Raw genomic sequence first — 16,987 nt, 5'->3', positions numbered from 1 at the left:
ATTTCATTACTTCCTATTAATGTACATTTCCTGAGAAATTGTTCAGGCCAACATAAACACAATACCATTGTATTTCCTTTGTGTAAAATTAGCAGGATAAGGCAAACATTGAGATAATTTACCTCAACTGACACAATTTATCTCAAAATTAATAGAGAAATGAGATCCTGACTTTAAAATTTAAATGTGCTACAGAAAGACCCATCATGGATCTAATATAACTTTTTATTTATTTAAGCATGGAAAGTCATGTGTCTTGGCAGTTTTGGCACATATAGAAAGAAAATGGTTATTTGCAGGGACTATGACTAATTAAATCTATGGGTTATTAGATCTGATAAACTGGATATACAATTGTATATAGTTTCAGAATAAGTCTTATAGTCCAGTTATATGTACTGATCATAGAACAGAATTGTTGTTACTAATTTTATTCAGGCATGTAATAATTTAAGTCTTGTGGGGCTACTGTACTTAATTCTGTTTGAAGCTTTGCAGCAGCCTTAATTCCACAAAGAACAAGAAATTATGGGAATTATATTCCAGCACATTTGGAGAATTAGGAGGCTGGGAAAGTGCATTACAAAATAATCAAGTGAAAAATAGTGCTCAGGCCTGTTCTTTCTCTTTCTCCTTTCCATAGAATATATATAAAATTTAACAAAATTCAGAATAGAGTAGGATTCATTTCCTCTCTTTATTCCCCACATTTCATTTTCAAAAGAAAAATGTATGCTTCACCATGAGAACTTTGGTCCATCAATATAGCAGAAAATTTGGAAGTAAAGGAAGCAAGTTACAATGGAGACATATAGAAAGCCATTTTGTACTCTCAAACAGTTTTCTCTCTTTTCTGAGTACCTCAATCAATCACAGATAGGCATAAATTTCATTTTATTTCTAACTGTGGTTGTGTAGACACAGATTAAATATAGCCCATTCAGTTTTCCCCAATCTATTGACTTCCCCAGATTCTCCAACCAGGAGTTCTAAAACCATGCTAATTGGAGAATTGTAATCCCAGCACTTTTGGAGGGCATCAGGTTCTACAAGACTAATCCTTGTTAATGACAATTTTTTCTAAGAGGGGATAGGCCCAAGTAAAAATGTTCAGCTAAGACTTTGCTTTGGTCAGAAAGCAGCATAATTAAGAATGGTAGGTAGTAAAATCCTTTGAAACATTTACAACTGCACACAAATCATTTGGGCATCAAGGAATGTTGAGTAGGAAGATTTTCATATATTGGTCATATTCAGATTATCATAAATCAGCCGAGTAAGATGTATATGGGGTGGTGGTGCAGAAGTTAGAATGTAATATTGCAGGCTAATTCTGCTGACTGCCAGGGATTCGATTCTGACTGGCTCCATCCTTTTGAGGTTAATAAAATGAGGACCCAGATTGTTGGGGGCAATATGCTGACTCTGTAAACCACTTAGAGAGGGCTGAAGCATTGTGAAGCAGTATATAAGTCTTAAGTGCTATTGCTATTGCCGTGCGTGCGTGTGTGTGTGTGTGTGTGTATTTTCTGCATCAGAAAATTAGAATTAAGGGCTTTGAGCACACTGAAATGGTGGTTGAAATTGCATTGATATCCAGAGGCATTATTCAGAAGAATAAGAGGCTAATCCTCTTCAGATTTTTGCGATATTTATGTGATAAAAGCAGTGGTGGGATTCAAATATGGGAACAACCAGTTCTCTGTATGGATGCCGCTTCTGGAAGTCCATCCAAGGCCTGGGCAACAAAAAATTAGCTACCAGTTCTGCTTAACTGGTGCAAACTGGCTGAATCCCACCACTGGATATAAGTATTTTGCTGCTTTAAAAGGGGGAGTTTGCTCAGAAAAACATTCTTGGGAAGAGCAGACTGGTCAAGATTTCCATATCTTTGATGTGTTATTTGAATGCATTATGTGCACGCTCATACCTCATCATTTTTTTTGTAGAGTTTTTGTAAAATGGTTCTAAACCATACTGATTTGTAATTGTCTTCTATATTCATAATTGTCTCAAACCTTTAGGGAGAAAGAGTAATTTTAATCAATATGTTAAAAATGTAAATCCGTACACCTGTTTCTATTTTAAATAATCCTGTCTCCCTCCTTAGTACTACTACTACTATACTTGGGATACAGCATGCTACCTGAAATATAGCTGTTAGGAATTTGGATTCCATGCTTTCCAGAGGAGTAAAAGAGGAGTAAGGTCCCAGCTAAGCACCAAAGAGTAGTTGTGCATGAGCCTTAGATGAATATAACTTCAGTGCTGCTGGAATATATTGTTCTCCTGTGGAAAAATTAAAAAACTGAATTGCAATTCAGGTCTTTTTGCAAAGATCATAATCTTAATTTTACTGAAGTTGATTCCACATTGTATATTCACAACTGGGAAACACAACTAGTCATGATAACTTTTTATTATTATTACCAGTCTTTTTGTTTGAAATGTTGCCGTTGCACAGGAAAGAAGCTTCAGTACTCTCAAGATTGCATTTAACGTCTATAATACTGCAATTATCAGTCAGAATAACTATAACAAGATATTTACATTTATCCTTATGAAGTAAAGATCTGATTTTTATAGCCCATAGAAGTTAAGCTAGCTATGCAAATCTGTAGAATCACCCTTGCTTGTTTTGTTTAATTATTTATTTTATGGAACAGTTGTTATTTGGAATAATTTCTGCTGTTTTCTTATGTGAAGCAGCAAACTAAATTCCTTCCTACTAGGTGACTTGTTCAGCATTTACTTTTGTTTCTGCTATTCTCTGGAATCCTAGGAAATAAAATTCTTTGTTAGCTTGTTCAAAAAAAAAAAGAAGAAGAAAAAATCAATCCAATAATCCAAATCTTAGACCAATACTATTTTACTATTGCTTTTATGCAGAATAGAGATCTAGGACCATAATGAATTACAAAAGTATAATTAAAATACATTGGTTGTTAAATATGTTTATGCTGAAAACACAATTGGATTTGAAAGCACTTTTGTTACAGCTTATGTTAGCTGTAGATTTTTACAGGACGTATAGTTAAAAAAAAAAAAAGGTCATTCCTCATCACCTCCAAGGACTGCATGTGGAAATGTCAGCTGACTTGTCAGAATGACTTAGTGACACAAAACAGACTGTTCTGCTCAACAGAATAGGCCTGGCAGAGAAGTCTGTTAGGCTGGCAATTCTTTTGGACCTGGTGAAGGGATGTTGTCTCAAGCAGCAGCTGGCCAGAACTTGGAAGGAGGTGGTTTCTGCAAGGCGGAAAGAGATGTATGACTCCTGGTATATGAAATCCAATTACTTTGAGAGAATGCAGGCTGTTTTAAATCATAAACAAATTGACTGTGGAGAATGAAGCTTAGAAATCTCTACTTTTCTCCCATACCTCTTGCAGTATAATGAAACATGCTCAGGCTTTTTATGGCTCTACCGGAATCACTTAACAAAATCCCCAGGCTGCGACTTAAATGCTCCACATGTCTTCATCTAACATTCAAGGCCATCAAACTCTTGAGGCACTGATCAATGTCTCAGTGAAGTGGTAATCTTCTGTCTGGACTATACTTTCTCAGACTTGGAGAAAGTTTTTAAAAATGTGCTTATAGAAAACAAATGGACATCAATATGAAACCTCTACTCCATAAAAACTAGCTTTCTAAATATATGAATTTATGGTGTATTGAAAAGCAGTACAACTACTCCTAGCCTGAGATGCAAGTTTGAATTAAGCATCGTAATAACCTAAATGGTATTGGACTACAGTGCTTCCCAGAATCACTTGTCTGTGAGATTGGTGGCTATATAAATATGACAAAATAAATAACCTGCTACAAACCACAATAGTCACAGTAATGATTTATACCAGTCATCTTTTTCTTCTTTTTTTTTCTTTTTTTATTAAAAGTTTTACAAATTACAATATAAACCCCTCCAACCCAATCCCACCCCTCTCCCACTTCCCAGAGCTGATTACAGGGTAACAAATAAACAAACATAATCTAACTAACATTAACCAACTATACTATCAATCAAAACCATAACACACATTAACTCCTTTTCAAAGCAAATATTAACGAATTAAAAACGTCCAGTCATCCTTTTTTAAAGGGAAAAGAATTCTAAACTTTAGAGAATTTGTTTGAGATAGAATCTTAAAATTCATTTATGTATGAAGTCAAATATGGGACCTTAATTGCATCATAATGGGGGAGGAAGAAGAAAAAGGAAAGAGCCAATACCAGTCTCCCCTCTCTCCCACATGTCTCTCTTTACTAAAACTCTTCTCAAAGTTTACATGTTTTACTGTTATTTTCTCCCTTAATTCAGGTAGTCCTCAACACAACAGTTCTTTTAGTGACCACTTGAAGTTACAACAGCACTGAAAAAAGTGACTTTGATCGCTGTTCACATGACTGTTAGTTACAGCATCCTCATGATCAAAATTCAAATGCTTGGCAATTGGTTCATATTTATGACAGTTGTAGTGTCCTGAGGTCATCTGATCATCTTTTGACAAGCAAAGTCAGTGGGGAAGTCAGATTCACTTAACAACCTTGTTATTAATAACTGCAGTGATTCACTTAGCAACTATGGCAAGAAAGGTCGTAAAATAGGGCAAAGCTCACTTAACAAATGTCTTACTTAACAATAGAAATTTTTGGCTCAATTGTGTGATAAATCAAGGACTACCTGTATAACAGCAAGGAAAGGGCCTAGACCAGGCATGTCAAACTCACGATGTCACGTGACATCACGCAACATATCACACTATTTTGGTGTGACACATCCGACCCGCGGGCTGGCAGTTTGACATGCCTGACTTAGACTAAAAAATAGATTGTCAGCCACCAAAATAAGATCCCTTTGCCAAAAGAAAATTTATTTCTTCATCTAACAATTTCAGGTAATATCTTTAGTAAAAAAACAAAACAAAAAACCATTATTTGCTTCCACAGGAATCAGCAGTGTTAAACTGCAAAATTCTACAGAAGGATGTGATTTCCAAACTAGATTCCTGCATTATGACAGTGACAATGTTAGTTTGGGCCAGGCAGTTATGTCATTGAATTTAAAACGCTAAGTATTGTTTATGGGAGTGATCAACAGAGGTTCAAAGGAAAAGCCATGTATACATGAAAAAAGTATATTCTTAAAATATTCTAAGCTTGTGGGTGTCAAGCCTTGAAGACATAATATATAAATAGGTGAATGCATAAATATATAACAATAAAGGGAAGAAAACTTTTGGTCTCACAAATCAATACCTAACTGTTCTTCTGGGTGGATGAATATGTGACTTGGGGTTATAACCTAGGGTTTTGTACTTGGTTTTAATGTTCTAAAACAAAATGCTTGGTTTGCTTATCTTTTTTAATTAAGAAAAGTTGTTTGAGATTATTAATTTGATTAAGAAGACATGGATGGTGAGAAGAATGAGATTTTTTCTCCCAAGCTACAATATTTTCCTAAATTTACCTCCTTCCTACCCCTTCCTACAAGAGAAGCTGGCAGGAAAATTAAGCAGATAAACTTTTCTCCTTCCCTTCTTGTGGAATAAGTAATAACTTTAGGAAGATAATTTTAGATTAGGATTCAGTGTGGGAGGAAAGGACTAAATATTCCCTCTCTGCATGTCAAGTCTCTGATCAAATTTAGTCTTGCCTCCAACAAACATTTTGTTGAGCAAGTTGCTGGCAAAGACCTTCATAAATACAGAGTTAAAAGACAGATAACTGGGAGTTTTTTGCTTGATATTTCTTCTGTAAACTGGAAGGATAAGAATTGTTTTAGTTTCTACTGCATAAACCAGAAAGTGTGGTATTTTGTGCTAATAGTCACATCAAGCAACAGTTGCATAATCGTTCCATTTCAGATCTACAGCTGCTATGTTTTCTTTTTGCAACCTTGAGTTTTTCATGTGTACTTTCAACTACAGAATGTTGCTACAGGTGTGTTGGCAAGCTAAATCTAATCACATTTTGATTACCTTTTTTGCTTAATTTGGTCCTGATTCCAGAATCCTTGATTCTTTCAGGTTAGAATCTGGTTGTCTGTTCATTCTATCTATTGATAGAATTCCCAACAAGCTTTCATTCGGAGACATCCATATCATCTAATGTTTTTGTCAAGTTAATTAAAGCAGCGTTGCAACATAAGCTCTGATTCTTTTATATGTGCATGCAACATCATGATGCATCTGCAAAAGGGTCAGAATTTGTGTTGTGATTGTGCAATACTGTTTTCATTTATTATACACAACTCTTATCCAGCCCATTGGATTCTCCGCATTTAGAGCATAAATAATCCTCTTGGATTGATGAAAGTTATGATTAAATGCATTATGGACCACTCAAATTGGAGGTTTTTCCTCTGAATCTTGCAATATAATAATAATCTGATGCTTCTATCATAACTGGTGAACCTTAGACATATATACTGGTATATAAAATTTCCAATGGAAGGAAGACATATCTACAAATAATGATATGTGCGCTTCATTTCCTACTTGTGCTATTCCTTACAGGTTGTCCTGCACCAATGGCAGTCCATTGTCATGAACAAGACTTAAGATTCTCAAGTTCTTGTATTCTGAAAGGAATTAATAGGGAAGGGCAATTCAACGCCATTAAAAATTCCTTCTACCTCAAATTAAAGGATTCATATTTCAATTCTCCCCTTTTTCTATCATCAATTTTACTAATTTTCTCTTTTCAAGCAGTCTAAGATTACTTCACACAGTGGTGATGTTCTCACATGTTGAGATAAGCTATCTTTCTGAAATTGCTCTTTTCTACAAGTAAGACCATTGAACGAATGAAAAATAATTTGTTTTCTACATTGCTTCTATTACAAATCAGAATACAGAACAATTTGGTTTTGATTTAAAAGAATTTAACAGAATAACTGAATTGCAAGGGATATTGGAGGTCTTCCAACCTTCAGCTCAAGCTGTAGTCTTTCTCTTCATTAGATTAGTCATACCCAATTCCAGCAACTGTTTTTTATATGTTTTAGTCTCCAGCCTCATGATCATCTTTGTTACTCTTCTCTGCACTCTTTCTAAAGTCTCAAAAAATTTTTATATGGTGGTGGCCACAACTGAATGCAATATTCCAAGTATGATTTTGCCAAGGCAGTATAAAGACATACTAACACTTCAAGTGATCTTGATAGTATCTTGATAGTGCCCCTTTGTTGATGCAACTTAGATTTCATTGGGTTTTTTGGCAACTGCAACACATTGATGACTCATATTTAAATGGTTGTCCACTAAGACTCATAGATTTCCCCTCCCCCTTCTGTACTTGTGCATTTGGTTTTTCTCCAGCATGATGACTGAAGAATCCTCCTGCCCAATCAGACCAATTTGTCAAGTTGTCACGCCTCCTCATTATCTGGGGCTTCCAGTTTCATTTTGGTCTTTCACCCATGAGGACGTGATATCTTGACTCTCGGTACTTTGGAGCAGGTCAGATTAGATTTACAGACTCATTGGTGGATTCTCAAAATTAGGGGAACTAGTAGAAATTATTTTCCCTTCTGGGGATTCTGATTCCAATTTCCTTACCTTCTGGGTTTGAGTAGGACTCCTCTCCAGGACTGGGGGGGGACAGCTCTTTCCCTTCCCTATTTTAGCGTTTTGCTAAGTTATCACAGGGACTCCTGATAGAGCTAGGAAGAGTTTCCCTTCGGGGCGCTTTAAGGGGATTCCTTGCTTATCTCCCTGACTAGCTCACATTCTTGGATTTGTCGGCTGGTGGCCACCATTTTGAAGCCTCGTGGCTTCTTCTATGACTGGGCTCGGTCAGGGATCTTAATAGCGGCCGCTATTTTGGATCCACGGAGCACCCTTTTTGACGACAAAATTAATTCAATACAGTGATTTTGCAGTTTCGCTAGAGCAGCAACGGGGGAAATTCTTTCCTGGTGTTTCCTTGTTGTTTGGCTTGCTCGTGGCTGCCGCTGAAGCGGAGGCTGCCTCATGGTGCCGCGACGAGCATTTCTTCACGCCTAACAACTGTTAGGCACATTTTCAAACTCTGTTCCCTGAATTTGCTGTAAAGCCTCGAATTTGGAAACAGCTTGGATTTTATTAGGAGGCTCAATTAATCTCCTCTACCTTCCGCCTCCAATCCCCCCTCACCACTTAGAGCGTCCGCCATTTTGGAGACATTTTTCCTGAGGGAAGCACCCATTTTTCACCCAGGCCAGGTCGCCATTTGGTGGCAGTCACTTAGTGGAGTTCAACAGAGTTTACTAAATTTCGCACATTGTTATCATTGATACTAACTTGCCTTGAGACTTGGTGTTTCAGAATTTATTTTTTAGTATTGAGGACACAGGAAGGCGGAATCAACAGCAGCAACGGTACTTCAGGTCTGGTCACCCATTGCCTGTTTGCCCCTCTGCATCTAATGGCTGTTCCGAGTTCCTGACCATCGCCACTATTGTGGGACACGTGTAATTTCACCTCACCCATTGCGGAGTGACAAGTGCTTCTGCACCAGGCATGTGCTCAAGTTAGCCAGTAGGCCGACTCACGCCAATTCACGTGAAGTCAGTTCTCCCTTCACGGGGGCCTCTGATGTCCCTTGCAGACCGAGTCAGTTATTTTTGGGTTGCATTTCGATGGAAATGGCAGAAACCACTGAGCCAACTCCTCTGGAAGCAGACATCATTCCCGTCCAAGCTGAGCCAGCACCTGAGGCACCTTCAGGTAAGGCCAAATCCAAATCTAAACATGGCAGGAGGGTTGGCAGGGCAAGCGACAGGCTGGCTGACTGTACACACAGAGCTCTGGAGAAGCAATTCTCCCGAGCCCAACGCTCGGCTGCTGAAAGGGGTATTACACTGTCGACCTCAACACCACCTGAAACGGGAGCGCCTCAACCGTCCACATCGAGAGCTTGGCCATCGGAGAATGTGCATCAACAGGTCTCGACTCAGACCCTTGGTCAGGTAGGGCCACCCTTGTTTGGGGAGGACCTTGATTTGCCAGGTACGTTGACAGCACCCGCTGCTGCTATTGCACCACCTGCTACAGGGTTATGGCCTCCGCTAGAGCAGTCTCTCTCCAACCAGCTCAAAGCATGGATAACGCAGGCCATGTCCCAAGCCATGGCATCAATGGGTCACCCGAAGGCGTCTCCCATTCCGGGACCTTCTTCTTCTTCTGCACCAACAACCGCCACACATCCTTCCCTGGATCAGTCAGGTATAGTCCCCCCATCCCATTCTCCTGTTTCCGATTCTGATGTTTTGGATTATGAGGAAGATAGGGACAGTTGGTCGGATTGTGAGGAACCCACTTACAAATCTCAATCTATGTCAGAGCTGTTCAATTCTTCACTTTTTCCTGAATTACTGCGCAGAGTCTGCGAGGCCAGTAAGCTTTCCTCACACCCGGTCTCAACCCCTCAACCTTCCTCTGATCAGGTATCTATTCCCCTGTTTGCTGAGCCAGTAGACAAACACCTCCAAATTCCCTGTCCCCCGTTATTCCTTAAAAATATTCAGGGACACCGGGAATCATCAGCTGCTCAGCCTACTCAGGGAGTGGCTGAGCGCAAAATAGTAGACATGCCAAAGACCTTAGCGGACTTATTAGAAGTTCCAAAGGTAGATAAATCTCTGGCCCCGTTATTTTCAACCGCCAGCCTCCCAGCAGATGTATCGGACGCCTTTAAGGCAGAGGATAAAAAATCCGAAATGGCCTTGCGCAAGGCCCATTTGGCATCTGCCTGGGCAGCTAAGGCAGCTACGGCCACTTCCTTCTTTGCAAGAATTTCTATTACCTGGCTTCGTCAGTTGCAGGATAGAATTCCGTTGAAAGAAACCAAGATCCATCAGGATCTGACCAAATTACTAGCCACATCCGAGGATATGGCGGATGTCTCCCTGTGTTCGGCCAAACATTCAGCCCGGGCAATGGCCTCCAGCGTTGTCGCTAGGAGGCTGTTGTGGCTAAAAAATTGGAGGGCCGAGAGTAAACATAAGTGGTGCGCAGCCACGGCCCCCTTCACGGGCGGCAAATTATTTGAGGAGGCCTTAACGCCATATCTCATTGAGAATAAATAGAAACAAAAAGTGATTTCACATGTAGCGAGGAGAACTACCAGATGGTTTGTTCCTTACAGTCGCCAGCAGTCCTTTTGGACTGGGGCCGCAACGGAGCCTGCGCAATCATACCGACCACTGGCTCCCAGAGCTGAGCGCTCCTTTGATAGGACAGGTTATAGGGACAGAACCAGGTACCAGCCACAAACTAAACATTCTTTTCGTGGCAGAGGGGGTCGACCCTTCCGTTGCGGAAAATGACTCAGAGAGAGGTCCTCCCATTGGCGGCAGACTATCTCTCTTCATACGCCAATGGGAAAATATGACCACAGACTCCTGAGAAGGCCTGTCCCTGGAGTTCAAGTCCACACCATTAGACCACTTCATGTCTTGCCCAGCCATGAGAAACCATGTAAAAAGGGGACTCATGGAAGACGCCATCCAAGACCTACTCACCATCAAGGCGATAGAGGAAGTTCCCCCAAACCAGGTGGGACTGGGGTACTATTCCATCCTGTTTGTAGTCCCAAAGTCTTCTGGGAGATGGAGGGCGATCCTTGATCTCAAGGGACTGAACCTCCACCTTCAATACAAGAGGTTCAAAATGCAAACATTACATTCCATCTTAACCAGTATCAGGCGGGGAGATCTATTGACCTCAATAGATCTAAAGGAGGCATACCTACACATTCCTATACTCCTGGATCATCGCAGATACCTGCGATTCTGTTACCTCAACTGCCATTATCAATACAGAGCCCTTCTGTTCGGCCTCTCCTCGGCTCCCAGGGTCTTTACCAAAATCCTGGCAGTGTTGGGCCACTCACTTAAAGCTGGTTCCCGTAAGGGTCCAGTGTTATCTGGACGACATTCGGATCCAGTCCCTGTCAGTCTCAGTGGCCCAATTGGATTTGGCTCTCACCATAAGAACCCTGCAGAAGCACAGCTTCCTGATAAATTTCAGCAAGAGCCAGATGACTCCCTCTACCTCCCTCCCTCTCCCTCTACCTCCCTCCCTCTCCCTCACTGCTTCATCTGGGAGCAGTGATAGACACGGACTCGTGCCACGTGTACTTGTCAGAGGAGAGGCGCAGGAGCATCAGAGACCTGGCACGCAAGGTGAGCAGACACAGAGCTGTGTCATTGGCCACGCTTTCCCAACTCCTAGGCAAGCTAATATCCTGCATAGCTATAGTGCTGTGGGCCCGCCTACATGCTCGGGACCTGCAGTGGTTCCTACTCCCATACCAGAGACAGCACACCAGCACATCCAACAGGCTGGTCCGGGTTTCCCTTCAGGTACGTTTATCACTCAGCTGGTGGACTTCATCGGACATTCACAAAGGGACCCTGTTCAAGGAGCCCACTCGAGTTCAGGTGACCACGGACGCAAGTCTCTTTGGTTGGGGGGCTCATCTCAAATCACAGATAGCTCAAGGGCGGTGGTCACAAACAGACCTCAAACACAGCATAAACTGGTTAGAGCTCAGAGCAATACATCTCGCTCTTCTAAAGTTCCACACAGTAGTCAGGGGAAAGCATGTCTGGTCAGAACAGACAACATGGCCGCAAAAGCCCACGTGAACAGGGCAAGGGGGCACCCGGTCCAAGTCCCTCATGACAGAGGCTCGAGCGTTGAGCTCCTGGGCAGAAAAACACTTGCTCTCCATAAGGGCCGAGCACATCTCGGGAGAGGCAAATCGACAGGCGGACTTCCCTCAGCAGGTCGATAGTGGATCATTCGGAGTGGAAGTTACATCTGGAGAATTTCAGGCAGATATCGGACAGGTTTGGCCTCCCCGGAGAACACTCAGCTGCCAAGGTTTTTCTCTCGGTTCCCTTCCCAGGGAGCAGAGGGGACGGACACGCTGCGCTGCAAGTGGCCTCAGGGCCTGTTGTACGCTTTTCCTCCATTGCCTCTAATTCCAGCAGTGATCAGGAAGATCCTGGAGGAACAGGCGGAACTGGTCTTCATCGCTCCTCACTGGCCCAGGAGACCTTGGTTCACGGACCTGGTGAATCTTTCATCCCCAGCCCCGTGGCAGATTCCTGACAGCCAGATTCACCTGACGCAGGGGGATCTTCAACATCCAGACTCCCAATGGCTGCAAGTGACCGCCTGGCACTTGAGCGCCGCACCCTAATTAGGGAATCTTATTTGGTGGAGGTGATCGACATGGTCCAGGCGGCCAGGAGACTGGCAACAAACTGCATTTATGACCATACGTGGAAGAATTTCTGTCGCTGGTGTGACGAGAAGCACAAAAGTCTAGCACAGGTGACTGTTCCCAGGGTCCTAGAATATTTAATGGAGGGCGTGAACAAAGGCGAACACTTTACGCAGACAGCAGCACTTTCCTCAGTACTCTCTTGGGACTCTTCAGAGTCCTTATCACGGCATCCCGCCATCCGGGCATTTCTTAAGGGAGTCACGAATAGTAGACCGCCCGTAATTCACAGGTATCCCTCTTGGCACTGACCTCAGCTCCCTTTGAACCACTCAAAACGTGCTCATTGCGACACTTGTCACTCAAGGTCTCCTTCCTGATCGCTATTACCTCGGCCAGGCGTATTTCAGAATTGGCTGCCTTGTCGGTTAGGAAGGATCTGTGCACGTTTCATGAGGACAGGATAGACCATTCATTCCTAAGGTTAATACGGTTTTCCATAGAACACAGGAGGTCATCCTTCCAAATTTCTGCCCTCACCCGTCACATGAATTGGAACGTCGTTGGCACACCTTGGATGTAAGGAGAGCGTTACATTGTTATATCAAGCACACGGCACCCTTCTGTAAATCGGAAGCTCTGTGTCGTTCCAGCCGTCTACAATGGGTCAAAAGACATCAGCTTCCACCATAGGCAGGTGGATCAGGGCTTGTATCTCATGCGCTTACATTTCTCTTGCCTTACCAGTTCCTCCTCATGTGACGGCACATTCCACCCGCAGTGCCGCTACAACTGTGACGTGGACTACCCAGGCGTCCATCGAGGACATCTGCAGGGCGGCGACTTGGTCTCCGTTCATTAAACATTATCGTTTAGATAAATTTGCGTCAGCTGAGGCCGCTTTTGTTAGGTGTATTTTCAACAAGTGGTCACACCATCTGGGGGTCCGGCCCCAACTGACTCTCACCCTTAGGGACTCCAGAGGCTTTGGTACGTCCCATTGGTGGATTCTTCTGTCATCATGCTGGAGAAGGAGCGTTGGCTTACCTGAATGCCTTTTCTCAGCATGATGATGAAGAATCCATGCTCTCCCCTATTACATGTCAGTCAGGTCCAGATGGGGTACTTGTTTGGGTAACTTTCTTTTAATACCTGCTTGAGAGTCATCACGTCGACCTGTTGTCATTGACTACTCCCTCGATGAATCCGGAAGCCCCAGATAATGAGGAGGCGTGACAACTTCACAAATTGGTCTGATTGGGCAGGAGGACTGAAATAACCCATTGGTGGATTCTTCATCATCATGCTGAGAAAAGGCGTTCAGGTAAGCCAATGCTCCTTCTTGTCTAAGCTTTTATTTTCTACTGAATTGCATTTTGTTGAATAGAGCGCAATGTTCAAGTCTGTCATGATCTTTCTGTATTTGAGCCAGGAATATTGGGTATTCCTGCTAACTTTGTGTAATATTCAAATTTGATGAGTTCCCCTTATATTCCGTCATCTAAATCATTTATGAAGATGTTGAAGAGTACTGGACCCAAGAGAGAATGTTAGGATACCCCACTGCAAGCTTCCCTCCATGTAGTTCTGTTGAGGACTACACACTGAATGCAGTTAGTCAGCCAGTTACAAATCCATCTGGTAGTGATGCTATCTACCCCACAGTTTTCTATGCTACCAAAAAGTAGGCTTTGGTCTACTTTGTCTAATAACTTAACTGAAGTCCAAGTATACTATGTCCATAGTATTTCGCTGTTCCGCTTTTGTCAGAGAATACAATAAAGTTTGTCTGGCATGGTCTGTTTTTGAGAAATTCATGTTAGTTTCTAATAATAGCTTTGCTTGTTTCTAAATGTTCACACATCTGTTGCTTGAATATATTTTACTGGATCTTCACAAGTATTGATGTTAGACTGATTAGTCTATACAATAGTTACCTGAATCCATTTTTTCCTGCTTTGAAGATGGTAACCGCATCAGGTCTTTTCTAGTCCTCTAGTAGTTTCCTAGTGCTCCAGATCTTTGAAAGATATGATTCAGTGGATCCGAGATCATGTTTACCAGCTCCTTCAAAACTCTGGGATGTAATCGATCTGGATTACATTTATAGTTTCTAGAATATTTTGGAATGACCTAGGGCAGGGGTAGGCAACCTTGGTTCTTTTATGATTCGTGGACTTCAACTCCCAGAATTCCTGAGCCACCCATGCTAGCTCAGGAATTCTGGGAGTTGATGTTCACGAGTCATAACCGTTGCTTCTTGTCCTGCCCTCAGGCGCTTTGGAGAATAGCTTGACTCCCTCTTCTTTGTGGCAGCCCCTGAGATATTGGAACACTACTATCATGTCTCCCCTTGTCCTTCTCTTCGTTAAACTAGACATACCCAATTCCAGCAACCGTTCCTCATATGTTTTAGCTTCCAATCCCCTAATCATCTTTGTTGCTCTTCTCTGTATTCTTTCTAGAGTCTCAGCATCTTTCCTTGTTTCCACCCTGCAAACTATCTGAGAGAACCCAGGTTTCCCAGCAGACAGAATAGATTTCATAGGGAAAGGAGTTATAAATTTCAAGAGTACTCTCATCAGTGTCAGTTTTTCAGAAAGTTCAGATACCAGATTCAGATGTAAATGGAATACATGTGCAGCCATCCCTGAATGACAGACAGCTATGTTCCCTGACAAACATATATATTCTTTGATGTGCAGGCTGGAGAAGTCTGCTTGACCTTTGAGTGTCTGTTTAATGGTGAAGTAAATATCAGGAAGTTTAACCTTCATGGGAAAACTACCAATGCACGTCAGAGTAATTCTTATTCAATGTTCCATGTCATTTCACATGGCAGCAAAAATTCTTTCATCAGCTTTTCCCCATAATTCAAAAATGGGATTGGAAAATTGCTACACAATCTCTCTAATCTATTTGTATTATATTAATTACCTACATGTCATGCTATTTTTTTATGCTTTTACATTTGTATGATTGATTCTTCAGTTTGCATTGATACACGCATGAATTCTCTTCCATCTGTTAAACAACAAATGTTTTAAGAAAATATTTAAAGGAAAAAAAATCTCACAATGGAAGGCTGGAGGTTCAGGAATGCAGACACAAACAATGGAGAAATAGCAGGTAAGTCAGTTGCCTTATTAATGACAAATTATCATATCCAGATGAAGAAGAATCTGGAAAGAAACATTTCAAGCATTATAGAGATTAAAATCAACCAATTCATTGTAAATGAATTAATACCCATTATGGTTTCAAGATTGTCCCTTTACTATTGCAATGTGCTTCCTGCACACCTTAGCTAACTAATTAGCAGGAAGTTCATTTATTTTCTCTGCAAATGAGGGCAGATTCAGCATTGTTGCTTGGTGGGATGAAATCCATGAATGGAATGTGCAGCTAGAGCGATATAAATTATTTAAAAGAAACAGGTCTAATAAAAGGGGAGATGGGATTGCACTATATATAAGAAATAAATACATCTCTACAGAAATACAATTCTACAGAAATACAACAGAACAATGATGAAAATTGTCTTGAATGCATCGATCTTGGAGTCCTGGTGGACAGTCACTTAAATATGAGCCTTCAGTGCCACCAAAAAAGGCAATGCAATCCTAGATTGATTAACAGAGGGATAGAATTAACATCACATGAAGTATTGGTACCACTTTATAATGTCTCTGAAAAATACACTTGGAATACTGCATCCAGTTTTTGTCACCACCATATAAAAAAGATGTTGAGACTCTAGAAAGAGTTCAAAGAAGACCAACAAAGATGATCATCATTAATCATGGTTAGAGGACTAAAGGCTAAAACCTATGAAGAATAGTTGCAAAAATTGGGTACACCTAGTCTAATGAAAAGAAGGACTAGGGGTGACATGACAGCAGTATCCAATACTTGAGAGGCTGCCACAAGAAGAGGGGGATCAGCCTATTCTCCAAAATACCAGAAGGCAAAAGAAGAAGTAACAGAAGCTTATCAACAAGAAGTCTAACTTAGAATTAAGGAGAAATTTCCTGACAGTTAGAACAGTTATATCAGTGGAACGGGTTGCCTCCAGAAGTTGTGGGTGCTCCATCACTAGAGGTTTTTAAGAAGAGAATGGACAGCCATTTGTCTGAAATTGTATAGGGTCTTTTGCTTGAGCAGGCGCTTGGACTAGAAGATCTCTAAGGACTCTTCCAACTCTATTATTCTGCTTCTCGGGATGAAAGTAGAAAGTAGACTGCTAAATGAGAAGCAATTAAAGTTGCATTAAGCTATTTTTCTCTGGTAACAGTTTCAAAGTCTCCCTTGTCAAAAATGACCTAGAAGTAATCCGACCTGGAGGTTATAGTTGATTATAAACCCCAGGGCAAAACATTACATTCTTGCAATTAAGACAGATATGTGCTAAAATTGAATTTTAGCCAACTTGAAAGGTATCTAGAAAGCAGGTTAGAAAGACAAGGTTGTTTATAAATACCATTAGCTTTATTTTTTAAAAAAAACTAACAGCAAGCTAGGCTGATTGAATATAGGCACTACTTATTTTCTTCTTAGATGTCAGTTTCAGAATAACTCTAGTCAGAGACATTCCTAATTATGGTTTTGGCATTTAAAAACAACTGAACCACAGCAAAGACATTAAAGCTTAGTAACAAAGAAACCATATTAAGTATTGTTCGTATTGACTATTAGCAGCATCCCTAGGCTTAGAGAAATATGGAAATTGAACATTTTACATTGAAAACATGCACAAGTAAAATAG

The 16,987-nt window shown here is 41.2% G+C and overlaps 1 protein-coding gene across 2 annotated transcripts in view; it reads left to right on the top strand.

Annotated features, from left to right (window-relative positions):
- The window catches only part of PARM1 (prostate androgen-regulated mucin-like protein 1), a 70,613-nt gene that overhangs the window by 17,942 nt on the left and 35,684 nt on the right, over positions 1 to 16,987 (top strand). The window contains exon 1 of one of the 2 annotated variants that reach the window (XM_039331781.1): positions 15,119 to 15,351. The exons of the other annotated variant lie outside the window; for it this stretch is intronic. Within the exon in view, the coding sequence (XP_039187715.1) occupies positions 15,300 to 15,351 (52 nt within the window). The 5' untranslated portion in view covers positions 15,119 to 15,299. Of the gene's footprint in view, positions 1 to 15,118; positions 15,352 to 16,987 lie in introns of those variants that run through there. 2 annotated transcript variants of the gene reach the window in all.

This window comes from Crotalus tigris, unplaced genomic scaffold, assembly GCF_016545835.1.
Source record: "Crotalus tigris isolate CLP2741 ecotype Arizona unplaced genomic scaffold, ASM1654583v1 scf7180000024437.13266115, whole genome shotgun sequence".
Taxonomy (NCBI): Eukaryota; Metazoa; Chordata; class Lepidosauria; order Squamata; family Viperidae; genus Crotalus; species Crotalus tigris.
The sequence above is the reverse complement of the archived record's forward strand: the minus strand, read 5'-3'. Positions and strand labels throughout refer to the sequence as shown.